The sequence below is a fragment of the Dermochelys coriacea genome, chromosome 7 (assembly GCF_009764565.3).
Source record: "Dermochelys coriacea isolate rDerCor1 chromosome 7, rDerCor1.pri.v4, whole genome shotgun sequence".
Lineage (NCBI taxonomy): Eukaryota > Metazoa > Chordata > Testudines > Dermochelyidae > Dermochelys > Dermochelys coriacea.
In genome coordinates, this window is record NC_050074.1 from 21,743,694 (window position 1) to 21,758,523 (window position 14,830).

The 14,830-nt window shown below is 39.6% G+C and overlaps 1 protein-coding gene across 2 annotated transcripts in view; it reads right to left on the reverse strand.

Annotated features, from left to right (window-relative positions):
- Positions 1–3,886: 3,886 nt before the first annotated feature.
- The window catches only part of TXNRD3 (thioredoxin reductase 3), a 33,952-nt gene continuing 23,008 nt past the window's right edge, over positions 3,887–14,830 (reverse strand). For both annotated transcript variants that reach the window (XM_043519691.1, XM_043519692.1), the window contains 3 exons: positions 10,363–10,458; positions 7,828–7,962; positions 3,887–7,457 (listed from right to left, as the gene is read on the reverse strand). In XM_043519691.1, the coding sequence (XP_043375626.1) occupies positions 7,395–7,457; positions 7,828–7,962; positions 10,363–10,458 (294 nt within the window). In that variant the 3' untranslated portion in view covers positions 3,887–7,394. The remainder of the gene's footprint in view (positions 7,458–7,827; positions 7,963–10,362; positions 10,459–14,830) is intronic.

Consider the following 14,830-nt stretch of genomic DNA (forward strand, 5'->3'; position numbering starts at 1 on the left):
TTTCATGCAGGTCCCCACATCTGTACCCTCGAGTTCAGAGTGGGGAAGGAACCTTGACAGATGACATGTAAAGATTCTTTAGAAATGGCAGTTGTATCCTTTGCCATATATAAAAGTGACTTTTTTTCCCCTTTCTCAGCAGTTCTTTTTTTCTTTAAGTCTGGACTCCGTAGCTTTTCTGGAAGAGTTCTTGCTAGTTTCAGATATGTAGATTATAGGTGCTCATGACTTATTTGAAAGGGTGTAGGTTATCATATTTTCTCTTAAGTGTTCATTAGGCATTGCAGTTTTGAACAGAATGACTGGAAATTCACCTTATCTTCTCTCTTGCTGTGTAAAAGACCCACAAGCATAAAACCAACTACCCACAGTGTTATCCAATTCACAAAGATATATCGTGTTACCAGTTAGCTCTGTATTCTTGGGGAACAAGGACACAGTATCCAGCCTGTCTGACTCATGAAAGACACCCCCCACCCTGCCTCTAATTGAACCAAAACTGATCAGAAAAAAGACTTGCAGAGAGCAGTGAAGGGCTGGGGGAGACACACCTAGACTGCTCCTGACAAGGGTCACAAGATTAAGGCAACTCCTCTAGCCTCATCTGCATTGAAGATGGGACAGGGAGGCATCTCCAGTAGCATACAGAATGGAGAACAAAGAACCGCACTGAACTCTGGGACCAAAAAAGCAGGGAAGCACTCTATCATGGGAAATCTCTGCTCCAGATGTTAATGAACCTATGCCTGCACACACTCAGCTCAGCAGTTATCAGACCAATTCTAGTAATGAATCCTTAATTGATATCCAAAATACTGAAGCAGCCTAATTGCATTGTAAACATCATCCATAGCCAAGAGTGATCAGCTCCTATTGTCTAGGCTAAAGAAAACCCAAGTCATTAGTTTACCCTGAAACAAATCTAGTGTCCTCCCTTGATCCATTGTATTTTCCCTACAAAAAGCCCTACTCACACTCCAATAAGCATTCTGATGCACGGATCAAAACTCTGCATCAGTTGCACTGGGATTTCATCTTCTCCTGATTGTGCTGGGGGCTCTGCCTGTCTCTAGCACTTGGGACCCTGAGCTACCACCATCACCTGGGAACCCCAACCAGTTCAAGCTTCAGGGGGCCATGAGATTCTTCTCTCTCTTTTTTTTTTTTAAAGCCTCAGGTATTAACCTTTAATAATGTAACTTATGTTGGTTTAGGCTCTCCTTGTGTAGTTATCACTATTATTCAATAAATAACTTTTATGGTTAAGCTGGTTGCTTCTCTCTCTATTTACTCTTTCGTGTTCTTAGCTTCCCCATTTACTCGGCAGCAACACTTCATTTACCTAAAAGATCCCTATAGCACCCAAAAATACTATGGGGTTTGCTCATCAAGTGGGTTACTACCAGTACAATTGTGATGTGAAAGTGGGGATAGGGACATGCTGAACCTGTGACGTATGAGGGTGGCAGCTTGAAAGTGCTTCTCAACTCAGACCACTGAGTCCATGCGCACATAAGGGTAGCAGCCTGGAAGTGCTGTTCAACCCAGCCTGCCCAGGCTTATTCTAGTTCAGTGCAGTAACCTTTAGCACATAAGGGTGGCAGCTTGAAAGTGCTACTTGGCCTAGCCTATTGAGACCAGGGGCATATAAGGGAGTCAGCTTGAGAGTGCTGATTGACCCGGTCCACTCAGACTTGCTCTGTTAGTGTAGGTTCAACTGATTCTGGGACTGGAGGAATCCAGCCCTGGGGAACTTAGGTCCTGCAGGATGGCTCCAGGGGGAGGGTACTTGCAGAAGGGAGAAGTAGAGCTCCATATGAACACACAAGTAACACAAGCAGTTCATCAATAGAATTACCAAAACCCTCCCCAGAAGAGTAACCCTTATAAAACAGGCATATCCCAAAGTAACAAGCACATCTGCTACCAACTGAGAATTTTATTCTCTACTCTTAGTTGGATGATCTTGTATGTGTAGCAACACTAAGTAAAAAGTACATCTGGTCAAGAAGTGTGTCCCCTCTCCCAAGTAGAGCACTGACAAAATGAAAAATCCAGTTTCTAAATCAAAATCTTCTGTTGGAATTTTTGGGGGTTTTGCAGAAAAAAGGAAAACAATTTTGAATGAAAAAAATTCCTTGCCAGTTGCCAAAAGTTTTTTTTTTTTTTTAAACAAAACACAAAACAAAATATATGAAGTGTTCAAGTAGACTTTCCATGAACTTGCAACTTGTCAAAACAGGTTTTCCATTTAAAAATTTGACTGAAATTTTTCACAGTCCCACTTAAATATCAGACAATATTTTTTTAAACAATTGTCCTTTTAAAGTCATAGTAAGATACTTCAAACTGTATCTGTTTGAAAAACCTTGGCCTTTTCCTCATGACTCAAACACAACTTAGCTTGTGAAACTATGACAGAGGTAACTAACTACCTGTTCAGGTGTTACTAATAACAAATTACAATACTCAAGCTGTAATTACAGTCAAAGTCAAAGACTATGTTGCACAAACTAATTTATTTTCATATTTACATTTGCTATAATTACTACCATTCCTGCATTTGGAGACGTTTCTTCCAGTTATTAGTAAAAATGTGCAGCTTTGGTGTTTATTCACTGCTTCAAGAGACATGATGCACATACAGACACAACCTTAATTATAAAGCAGACACAGACCAGATATTGTTTTGGTTAACAGCAGACTGAGTAATATAGTTGAATTTGTTTCCAGTTACAAGTAACTTTGTAAATTTACTAATATGAAAGTGCAATATTAAAAGGAAAATGTTTTGAGAAGCGTCTAATAAGGAAATAAATGCATCTCTAGTACTATCAATACTATAGTGTCTGAACTTAATCAGATACTACAGTGATTAACATCCATAACCAACCCCTAAGCCAGATGTAGCCTAGGTTGATTTTCGATCAATTTTCAAAGCAAATCAAACTTAAATATAACAAACCAGACAAGGGGGTTACCGTCCTGTGAACTACTGCTGAAGGTCAAGAGTGCCATCATGAATGAGTATACCAATAATCTACTAGCAGAGATCTTGACATGGCTTAATATCATGAATGACTGCTTAGATTAGTTTACCAAAACAGGCTTGGAATTCTATGCTACTTCCCCAACTACAATTTTCTAATGAGAAAAATAAAGATTGTAAATTTCACTTTAAGATTTTTTTTATCCCCTCAATTACTAGACTGCTCTGTTCATGTCTACTAGGACAAAACTCAAACTATAGAAACTAAGCAGCATAAGATGCTAAATGCTAGTATTTTCTTTACAAATAGGGAATGGGAAGAATTCATCTCACTCCATCCATTTTGAAAAGTGGGTCTAGAAATGTCATTTCTATTTGGATAATGGTGAGATCACAATCCAGAACAAGGTTCATTCAGCCATTTACCCTATTAAAATACTATAACGTTTTGCTATAGCCTCTTAGAACAGCAGGTATTTCTCCTTAAAGAGATGGTAGTTGTAGTGACCAGGGTAGAGACAATCATGAGCTCATATAGGGAAGTTTAAATCCACATTACGGGAACTAAGTTTTTAGATTGTCACTGAAATGTTTCAGAGTATGTTGAGCAGGGTTTAGCACCAGAGAGAATTTGATGCCCTAGCTAGTGTTTCATGCCCTCTGAAGCACATTGCATGGCCCCTGATCAGAACACAGGATACTGGGCTAGACAGACCCTTGGTCAGACACAGTATAGCCTTATATGTTGGATGAATGCTGCCACTGCAACCGAGTTGGAACATAAGTATGCTTTCTCAGGTAAGTTTACAGGCTGAGGTGAGGTGTCGTGTCTAGTATTTTAATTGATGAACGTATTTCATTTTTTTGCCATTACACGAGACTACCACATACATTTTTAAAAAAGCAGACTCCATCATCAACTTACCAAAGGAAACCTCAAGACACAAACATGAATAGAGGCTTGTCTGGACAGGCTTTTCTGCCATCAAAACAAGGAAAATACTTGCCACTGGTGTTAAACAGTCTTTTTAGATCCTGTGCTTACACAGAATATAAAGAGAAAGTACCTAGTACTTAGAATCCTTTGTTTACCTGGCATGAGAAGAGACAGGCCTATTTGACCCACATTCCCGGACTATGCTGAAATCTTTGGTTGCTCATATTAATGCAGTCATGTCTGTAATTTATCTGTGATATGCTCCAGCAGTGAAGTGCAGCATTCCATTGTAGGATACCTAGTACTTGAGAGGAATAGGAGCTACAGACATGTCAACAAAAGCGGAGGATTTAGCAGGTACCCAATTCAATTCTCTGAGGGAATCAGGCTTCATCAAAGCCTTTAATTCATTCCAGATGCAGTTCTGTAATCTAGCAGAGCACACGTGAAGCTCCCAAACCTGCCACTAGAGTATTTTGACAATAGTGCAGTGACTCACAATCCCTACTTGCCATGTCTTTCATGATGCTTCCTAACAGACAGCATGCCTGAGAGATCCTGGTTATGAGGGATGAGGATCCTGATGCTGGAAAGAAGGGCCTGCTGAGGATATTATGCTGCTACCAGTCTGATATTTCCTCTCCTCAGAGGCTCAGGAGCTGCCATGCAACATCCAGGAAAAGTAAAACAAAGCTTGTTAAAGGAAAATGCTGAGGCAGAGAATGGTACACCAGTTCTGGTGATAATTAGGTTGAAGACCAACAAGCCCATTAACACCAAGCTCAGCAAAATGACCGAGTTTTTATTTCTCAAATCCTAATTCTTTTACACAATCACATTTGATGCAAGCCTGATCTCTTTTGCTTACAATGAAACTTGCTGCCATTCTGATCTCTGCTTTAAAGATAAGTGCCACTGATGAACTGCTACAAGCAGAATGTTCCTTGTGAGCAGATTGATACCATTTTTAACATTCCTCTTTGCGCAAACTATTTATTGTATACTTCTCAACCTCTTCAGTTAATATGTAGAGGCTAACTATACAAGTATTGGCCATAGTTTATAATAGATTGATAAGTATGTTACAGACATAGGTAAGAGTTTATAAACAGCGTGCTTGTACATTTGATCTTAACAATAGGTTGCTTATGACTAGAGTCCACCAGGACAATACATCTATTAATAATTAACCTTTTATAAAACTATAAATAAAATCATAATGTAACATGTGACCCGAGCAATTTATGCTGTCATTTACTACTTATCAAATCATGATATTTAAGAGTAGTAACTTCTGGAATCTGTTTCTTCTGCTTGCTCCTCCATTCTTAGATCTTCTGTCTGGTTGTAAATTAGAATTTATATTGCCACTCAATTCATCCAAGCACATGCTCCACACAAACCAATGTATAATTTCATTGGTCCCCTTTTAAGTTGTTAAAACTGAGTGATCCAAAGCACGGATAACCCCTGCATATGTGTTATCCATGTAAGGCTGCCCAGACAAGACTTATGCTCAGTATGTTTCTAGTACATACTTTGCAATCATCACTTCAGCAGTGATCTAAACTTTCAAGTAGGGTTGGGCTTGGGCAATATTGATATGGGAGAAATGAAAAAGAAAGGCCAGAGAGTTCTGCAGGAAGATGGTACTGTTAAATTCAGTAGACCATCCTATTTTTGAATTAATAATAGCTAGCGCTTTATGGCATTTGTGGGCACTGTAGTGTGCTTCCCATCCCCACAGTCAATCCCAAGTGATAAGAAAACCAAGAACTGTTAGTATTCTAGCACCTTTTGCAACAAACGTTGATGCTAAAAAACTGGTCAAATTCCTTATGCATATATTTTATATACCTAACATTTCTGCAGTTTTCAATTGCCAAAGTTATGCTTAGTTCTTCCTCCTGAAGTGCATACAGTTCTTGGTACCAAATTGATGTGTTGTGTTCTTCTCCACTAAACTTTAGTATGCAAAGAGAGGTCCTTCCATGTACACAGACTGAGTAATAAATATGACTGCATCTGTAACTGCTTAAGAAAAATCTTCCAGAAGTGTCAAGAGACCTAGTTCACTGGCTCCTAAACAAGCTTAAGATACACAACCCCTTCTACTCAGGACAAGTGCCATATAAATGTAATGTATCTTGATCAAAGTATATGACACATCATATGCAATTGTTCATTTATTGAACTTTACATGTCATGATACACCATAGATTAAATAGTTAAAAACTATATAAGACAGTGTTCAAAATAGTCTTTCAAAACATCTTTGGACAAAACTGAAGCACCAAATTCAAGCACACCCTTCCCCAAATTAACATGAGAACAAGGGGGAACAGTTTCAAGCTGCTGACTATACAGGAACTACACAGGGCATGACAGCACAAGTCACGGTTCTCTGCTGCAAAATATAAGTAGTAGTAAATTGTTCATTAAAGTTCATAAAGTGGATTCTAGTTCCTAGTGGTGTAGCCATTTCTCTAGCTACTGTATTAATGGAACAGATAACATGGGGAGAGAAAACCGTAATCGAGACTCCAATTTTAATAGATAGGCCAGAACTGTAGGTTAGATTACTTTTACATGATGTAGTATTTTACACATTGGTGTGGAAACTAAACTTGCAATCTGTGTGCCTAATCAGTGCAGACATGTCAAGGACAAACAAGTTTTAGGAGCTTTTTCCAATATACTTCAGCTCTGACCCACAAGATTCCTACTATTAAAATCCTGTGATTCAGGAAGATATTACTAGTTATGGTAGCAAAGCAACTATGAAGCAAGAAAAAGATCACAAAATTCTCTCACCTGTAACTTATTTGGTACTTGAGCCAGGTCTTTAGAAGTTAAATGCGAGTGCATTAGCTACACTGCCTAGCATCTGTATTTGATTTATGACCATTTTTTTAAAATTAAGTCAAGAACAGCATTAAAATCCATGTTTGTCACTGCAAACACAAAGAAGTGACCCAACATGAATTGTAAAATGAGCTGGTGGCAAGAGTAATACAATTATACAGTCATCCTTATGTCTAAAGCATTCATACAAAAAACACTGGAACCCAATGAGTTAACTTTAAATTAAATTATGCAACTCAAAAGCTCCTTCAGAAGGAAGCTCAGTTTTCTGACCATACAAAGAGGTTTCCCTAAGTTTGCGAAGTCAGTCATCAGTCGTAGCTCACCTCAGAATGGGGCTCTGAGCCAAAACTTCAAAAAAGCACTTACATGCCACTTCCAAGCAAGTTGGGATTTATAATTAGCGTTTTCCCTGCTGTTGTATTCTTTCCATTGCCAACATTATCTACTGAGGAAACTTAAGAAATGCATCATTTCTAGTTGCAATAGGTTTGATGCTACTGCTGCTTTCATTTATTTTACTCAAGTGTATTTCATACTTCTTAAGCCTTCCAAAGAGAAACGTACATGGCAAGAGAAAGATAAAAACAGCAGGGTTTAACCTCAGCAACCTGCCTGAGTGATATCTTTTCCAGAAGATTTTGTAATTTCCATTGTAGTGAACACCTGTAAAAAAACCAAAACAAAACAAAAAACACAAACAATGACTTTTTGGATTTATTAATGCTTTGTGCAATAGTCTAAATGGCTGTTGGTTGCCCCTTATAGTATATGACAAGCTAGGCTTCTACAAATGTTTAAATAGGAAGACAAGATGTAGACTGTATAATTACTTATTTACAAGAAGTGTCACACTTTGTATATTAAAAAGCCAAAACATTGGACTTCCATCAAAATACAAAATAAAATGTTTAATGTGATGACATTTTAGATTTAAGTCACCCTGGGTCTAGTCTCTTCCTGCACATGGGTAACTTCCCTCAATATTAAGTATTAACTAACTCTTGGTTTGAAAAAGTTGAAGTATCCCCCTTACCTCTGCACATGTTGGATGTATACCTATTGTTTCATCAAGTAATTCTTTCGTGAGACCACATTTTATTGCTGCACCAAAACCTTGGGTAATTTCTCCAGCATTGGGTCCAAGAACATGAAATCCTACTACACGGTTCTTTAAAGAAAAAAAAGTTAGGTCAGAGCAAAATCAATTTTTACTGGTAAAGTTTCATATTCATATTTGAAGAGCGACTTCCCGTTCACTTAAGATTTCTTGAAATGAATGGAGTCAACAGTACACTTGGCACAGATGCTCTGAAGCATCTATAAGCATCAGTAAATGAAAGCTTCAAGTTCATTTCCAGGCAAATTAACCATGGCGGGGGGGAGGGGGGAATTCATTAGCAATACACAGAATGTATTTTAGAATTACATCAAGCATCATAATTCAGAAATACAGCTCAAGATTAAACATACTAAGGCTATGTCTACACCATGCAGCTTTTAGCAACATGGCTGCATTGCTACAGCTGTGCCGCTAAAAGGTGCGCAGTGTAGCTTCTGTTTGTCAGGAGGAGAGAGCTCTCCTGCCGAAAAAGCACTTTTCAACTGGCACTTGTCGACAAAACTTGTGTCTTTCGGGAAATTCTGTATGAATTTCTCTTGTGTATTTTATTAAATATAAATGACTCAGCAACAGGATTGTTTCAAAGTAGAATGTTTGTGTAAATTTCCCATGAAGTGTCAGTGTTAGCAGTTATTGCCACACTGGGTCTGGCTACAATACTTAAGGCAGGATACTAAATACCTCATAATACAATATTAATTGTACACGAACATCCATTTACTTTGCGTTTGTTTCAAAAGAGGTATTTGAAATTTACATTAGGTACTCCCTTCCCCAGGTGTTTTTATATAGTTTCTACAGTAAAATTCTAATGCTCAGTGATACGGTCTTATAAACAGATTAGATCTTCATTGAATACTTTCAGGAAGAGGATAAGAAAAATAAAAGATCACTTCCCCTCAATCATATAGCTCAGGGGTGGGCAAACTTTTTGGCCCAAGGGCCACATTGGGGTGAGAAACTGTATGGAGGTTCAGCCTTCCCTACCTGACCCTCCCTGAACAGCCTGGCCCCTGCCCCCATTTTTCCCTCCCACTTCCCGCCCCCCTCAAAACCCCTGACCCATCCAACGCCCCCTGCTCCTTTTCCCCTGACAACCCCCCCACCCCAGGACCCTGCTCCCATCCACTCCCCTCCCGGCCCCCTGTCCCCAGAATGCCCCACCCCCTAACAGGCTCCCTGGGACTCCCACACCCTATCCAACCACCCCCTGCTCCCTGTCTGCCCCCTGGGACCTCCTACCCTTATCCAACCCCCCGCCCCCACCTTACCATGCTGCTCAGAGCAGCGGGAGCTCGCAGCCCTGCTGCCCAGTTGGAGCCAGCTGCGCTGCCTGCATGGTGGCAGGGGGGCAGCAGGGGAGGGGTTGGTGGCTAGCCTCCCTGACCAGGAGCTCAAGGGCCAGGCAGGACGGTCCCACGGGCCATAATTTGGCCACCTCCAATATAGCTAGATACAATATAGTATTTAGAAACAGTGTTTCTGCTCCCAACCACCAGTCATTTTTATGCCAAATTATCTTCCCCGCTTGAGTATTTTATATTTCTCCAAAAAGATCTTCAGCATTGGGTCTGTTATGTATTAGAAGGTACCAAGTATTGTTGCAGCTAAAAGCATATTGGGCATATGACAAAAATCCTGTTTTTCCTATTAAAAATGTACAGCACAGAGTTTTATAGCCCAGAAGCAAGTTTTCTATCATCAAAAAAAAAAAAAAAAAAAAAAAAAAAAAAAAGAGATAGAAACTGAACAGAAAGGGGTATACTTCCTTAAAGTTAGAGACTTAAGAATATGCAAGCTTAAGCACGGCGCAAAAATGCATGCAACACAAGGTCACTTAAAGAAAAGGAGTACTTGTGGCATCTTAGAGACTAACATTTATTTGAGCATAAGCTTTTGTGAGCTACAGCTCACTTCATCAGATGCTCACAAAAGCTTACGCTCAAATAAATGTGTTAGTCTCTAAGGTGAGAAGTACTCCTTTTCTTTTTGCAGATACAGACCAACACGGCTGCTACTCTGAAAGGTCACGTAACTGGAACTGAATGAAACATGTGAATTTCTGAAGTACTAGAAATAAGGCACAACCACCTCCCAAAACTCACTCTAGAGAAAAATCCAAACACAACTATACCAATCCACCCCCAAATGAATGTTATCAAATTGAGACAAGTTTCATAAGGCATTAATCTGAAGCCAACCACCAACTGCTCAATCTGCTAGACACAACCAAATGTTACCTGGTGGATCAAAACAACAAGTTTAAGTTCTTAATAAAATGTACTTGGATACTGCATTAATAGAACATGTCTGGAACTGGCCATAAACTGAGACTCTGGCCTCAAGTCAGTCACAAAATATATGTTCTTGAGTCTGTAGCCTAGAATTTTACTTCTGAGGTTAACACATGCTCACAATGGAGACAAATTCCAAATGTGTAATACATACATTGTCATGTTTATTGCAGATTATCTTCGCATAGCACATATTGTTGTCTCTGTTGGGTACTGTCCATTCAAGAGGCCAAAACAAAGTGTGATACACCTGCAGGGAGCAAGAGGAAGTAGTGTTAAGACTAAATTTAAATTAATTTTAATTTAGTCTATTTATAAGCTTCCTAGTTTGTAACCAAACCTCTAACCTACTAGCTACCCATTTCTCATTAATATTTGATGGCACTACTCTCCAATTTCTAACTGGATTTAGTGATCTGCTCCATCCACTCCCCATCTTCCAAATCAAAGAGTTTATATGCAGGGCTGATAGCATTACCTATTGAGTTTGCCTGACATTTCCTAAAATATCCTGTTTTCCAGTTGCTTATAACCAACTATTTGGGCAGGAGTTTTCCATGCTGGGTGTTAGCCTCAGGCTGAACATTTTGGGACAGTGTCAGTTAAACCAGTTCATCCATTTCTGAGGACAAGGGTATCTTTGGAAAGAACCAGTGGTTTCCCATGCTTTAGAGTAAGTATGGCCTATGTGTTAGGGATGCAGGGAGTCTGTCTCTTCTGTGCTCTCAATGACCCCCTCTGGCTGACACCCTGGCAGTGTGGAAGTCCCCTCTGTCTCTGAATCAGATGGCACAAAAACTGGACTTATGACATTATGGGGGAAGAACCAAGGCAGAGACTATAACTGGCTGGGCAAGGAGGGAAGGTCTGGGATCTGGGGAGGAAAGATGGGCAGAACAGGAAACCAATGGGTGTGTAGGGAAACTAGGACTGGGAGAGGTGGAGACTGAAAAGATGAGTGGGCAACCAGAGGCTTTGGGAGGGGGGGTAGAGGAGGTGAGGGAAGAAGAGACAAATGACAAATCAGGGAGTGTGGAATAACTGGGACAGGCAATCTGGAGCAGCAAGATTAGGATTTATTGGGCAAGGAGACTAACAGCAGAAGCCAGTGGTGGGGAAAAGACTAGAACAGGTTGGAAGGGAAAGGGCAGAAGACGGCGCCTGCTAGAGCACACTGCCCTCCAGAGCCTCAAATGAAACTCAATATCCCAAAGTCGCACTATCAGTATATATCTGTATAATCCATGGGCAAAGTGTCCCACCCCTCTGTAATGCTGGTCCAGAGGATTATAACCTAATACTGCTATCAGTTACTCAGTTAGCTCAAGTGGCAGAGGTCTATAGGTTCCAATCCTGCTGCTGAACCATGTGGGTTTGGTGCACATGATGGGATTTCAGTTTTTTCATTTTTCCTTTTAAGGAGGCTAGGAATTCTTTTGTGTAAAAAAAAAAAAAAAAACCAACTACTACTTTAGAAGAACAGTGAAGTTGCAAAGCCAAGCTCTTAAAATAATAATAATAATAAAAATAATAATAATAGAATAAGGCTGCCTCTGTATCTTTAAATTCACTACCCTTACACATATGCATGATGATAGTCTGATCATATAATTCAAGACTATTTTTCCCCACAGAACTCCTGCTTATTCTGTGCAGTAATGGCTATTGCTCACTTAATGACCAGCTATTAAATATTTGATCTTCATTGTTCAATGCATATCCCCATGTCTCATTCACTGCACATTATTCAAACCTTATTCTGAAGATTGAATTATTAAATTTCTTTGTAAGTTTTTCTATGGTGCTCATCACCATAGTGAGTGCTTCACGCACATTGTGAAAATAAACTCATTATGCCCGAGATCAGTGGTATAGTCCTTTTTTTTCCCTCACTATATACATTCCAACTGTTGCCGCCAATGAGGCAGGGATCTTACAGACTAGTCTTTCACTACATAACCCTTATTCAGCTCCACATAACCATTCAATCTATACACTGAATAAGACTGGGATTGTGTGGAAAAAGTACATGATCACGTACTTCGAGACTGCATATACATGATAAAGGAGATGAATTATAGTTGCACAGTAACGAATTCTGGCATTTTTTAACTTTTGAACACTTGATTGTGAAACCTTGATATTCTTAACATAGAATAAGAGTAATAAAAAAATATAAGCTTGGCCATTGTGATGCTTTGTTTAGCATTCCAATTAAAAACAATCAGTTATAAGTTTACTTTATGGTGTTTTGTAAGTTTATCTTCACTAGTTTCAGTTTGGTGCCAGCTGCCTAAGATGCTCTGGTTGCTGCATATGCAATTAAAATACACTATTTTACTTAACAGCCATAATGGTCAGATCAATGGTCCATCTAGCCCAATATCCTGTCTTCCCACAGTGGCCAATGCCAGGTGCCCTACAGGGAATGAACAGAACAGATAATCAAGTGATCTATTCCTGTTACTCATTTCCAAGTTCTGGCAAACAGAGGCTAGGGACACCATCCCTGCCTATCCTGGCTAATAGCCATTGATGGACCTATCCTCCATGAACTTATCTAGTTCTTTTTTGAACCCTGTTATAGTCTTGGCCTTCACAACATCCTCTGACAAAGAGTTCCACAGGTTGACTGTGTGTTGTGTGAAGAAATACTTCCTTTTGTTTGTTTTAATTTCATTTGGCGATTCCTAATTCTTGTGTTATGAGAAGTAAATAGCACTTGCTTATTTACTTTCTCCACACCAGTCATGATTTTATAGACCTCAAATCATATCCCCCCCGTTAGTTGTCTCTTTTCCAAGCTGAAGAGTCCAGTTTTATTAATCTCTCCTAATATGGAAGCTGTTCCATGCCCCTAATAATTTTTGTTGTTCTTTTCTGAACCTTTTCCAATATATCTTTTTTGAGATGGGGCAACTACATCTGCATGCAGTATTCAAGATGTGGGCATATGATGGATTTATATAGAGGCAATATGATATTTTCTGTCTTCTTATCTATCCCTTTCTTAATGATTTCCAACATTCTGTTTGCTTTTTTGACTGCTGCTGCACATTGAGTGGATGTTTTCAGAGAACTATCCACAATGACTCCAAGATCTTGAGTGGTAATAGCCAATTTAGATGACATCATTTTCTATGTACAGTTGGGATTATGTTTTCCAATGTATATTACTTTGGATTTGTCACTGAATTTCATCTGCCATTTTGTTGTCCAGTCACCCAGTTTTGAGAGATTATTTTGTAGCTCTTCGCAGACTGCCTGCGACTTAACTATCTTTTTTTTTCCCCCTCCTTTTTTCAGGGGTGGGGGGTAAGGAGAAGAGAAGAGGAAAACAATAATGGAAAATTAATACCTATTCCCTACCTGGGTTCTCAGATATGTTTTGAATGCTTCATAATGCCAATGCACCATTGCCTGAATTGCGCTAGCCCACAGACCAACTGGGCCACGGCTGTTGCTGTCCTGATCCTGAGTGAGTGGGAACCAAATTCATGTGCTGGGAGCCCCAACCTCACCAGTCCCCATTTTAAAACTGTATCAAACTGATATGTTGTGAGGGCACTCCCATCACTGTGAATAAAGAGGGGCCCATCCCTCTCTGATCTTATTACCATGTATGCCCTCACAGCCCCCATCAAGTAGATCCTGAGCTTGCCACCCTCCTTTAGAGTGCTCTCTCTCTCTCTCTCTCTCTCTCTCTCAAATTGTGTGCGCGTGAGAATTGCATATGCAGCATCCTAAGTATTTTAGGCAGCTGGCACTAAAATTATAGTAACTTCCAAGTTAGTGCTGAACTGTAAAACCGAAACTAGTGAAAGTAGAAAATGCCACATGGCAGCTCCAAATGGAGAGTATAAGGTGGGTGCAAAACATCTACCAGAGAGTAGTAATCAGTGGTTGAATCATGCTAGAAGGGTATAACGAGTGGGGTCCTACAGGGATCAGTTCTGAGTCTGGTTCTGTTCAGTATCTTCATCAATGATTTAGATAATGGCATACAGAGTACACTTATCAAGTTTGTGAATACCACCAAGCTGGGAGGGGTTGCAAGTGCTTTGGAGGATAGGATTAAAGTTCAAAATGATCTGGACATACTGAAGAAATGGTCTGAAGTAAACAGGATGAAATTCAATAAGAACAAAATGCAAAGTACTCCATTTTAGGAAGAAAAAATCAGTTGCATGCTTAAAAAAAATGGGAAATGACTGCATAGGAAGGAGTACCTGTGAAAAGCGATCTGGGGCATAATAGTGGACCACAAGCTAAATAGGAGTCAACACTGTAATGCTGTTGCAAAAAAAAAAAAAGTAAACAAAACATTCTGGGATGTATTAAGCAAGAGTGTTGCAAGTGATTCTTCCACTCTACTAAGGCCTCAACTGTAGTATTGTGTCCACTTCTGGGCACCACATTTCAGAAAGGATGTGGACAAACTGGAGTCCAGGGACGAGTAACAACAATGATTAAAGGTCTCGAAAACATGACCTATGAAGGAAGATTGAAAAAAATTGGGATTGTTTAATCTGGAAAAAAGAGAAGAGGGGACATGAAAACAGTTTTCAAGATTGTTACAAGGAGGAGGAAGAAAAATTGTTTTTCTTAACCTTTGAGGATAG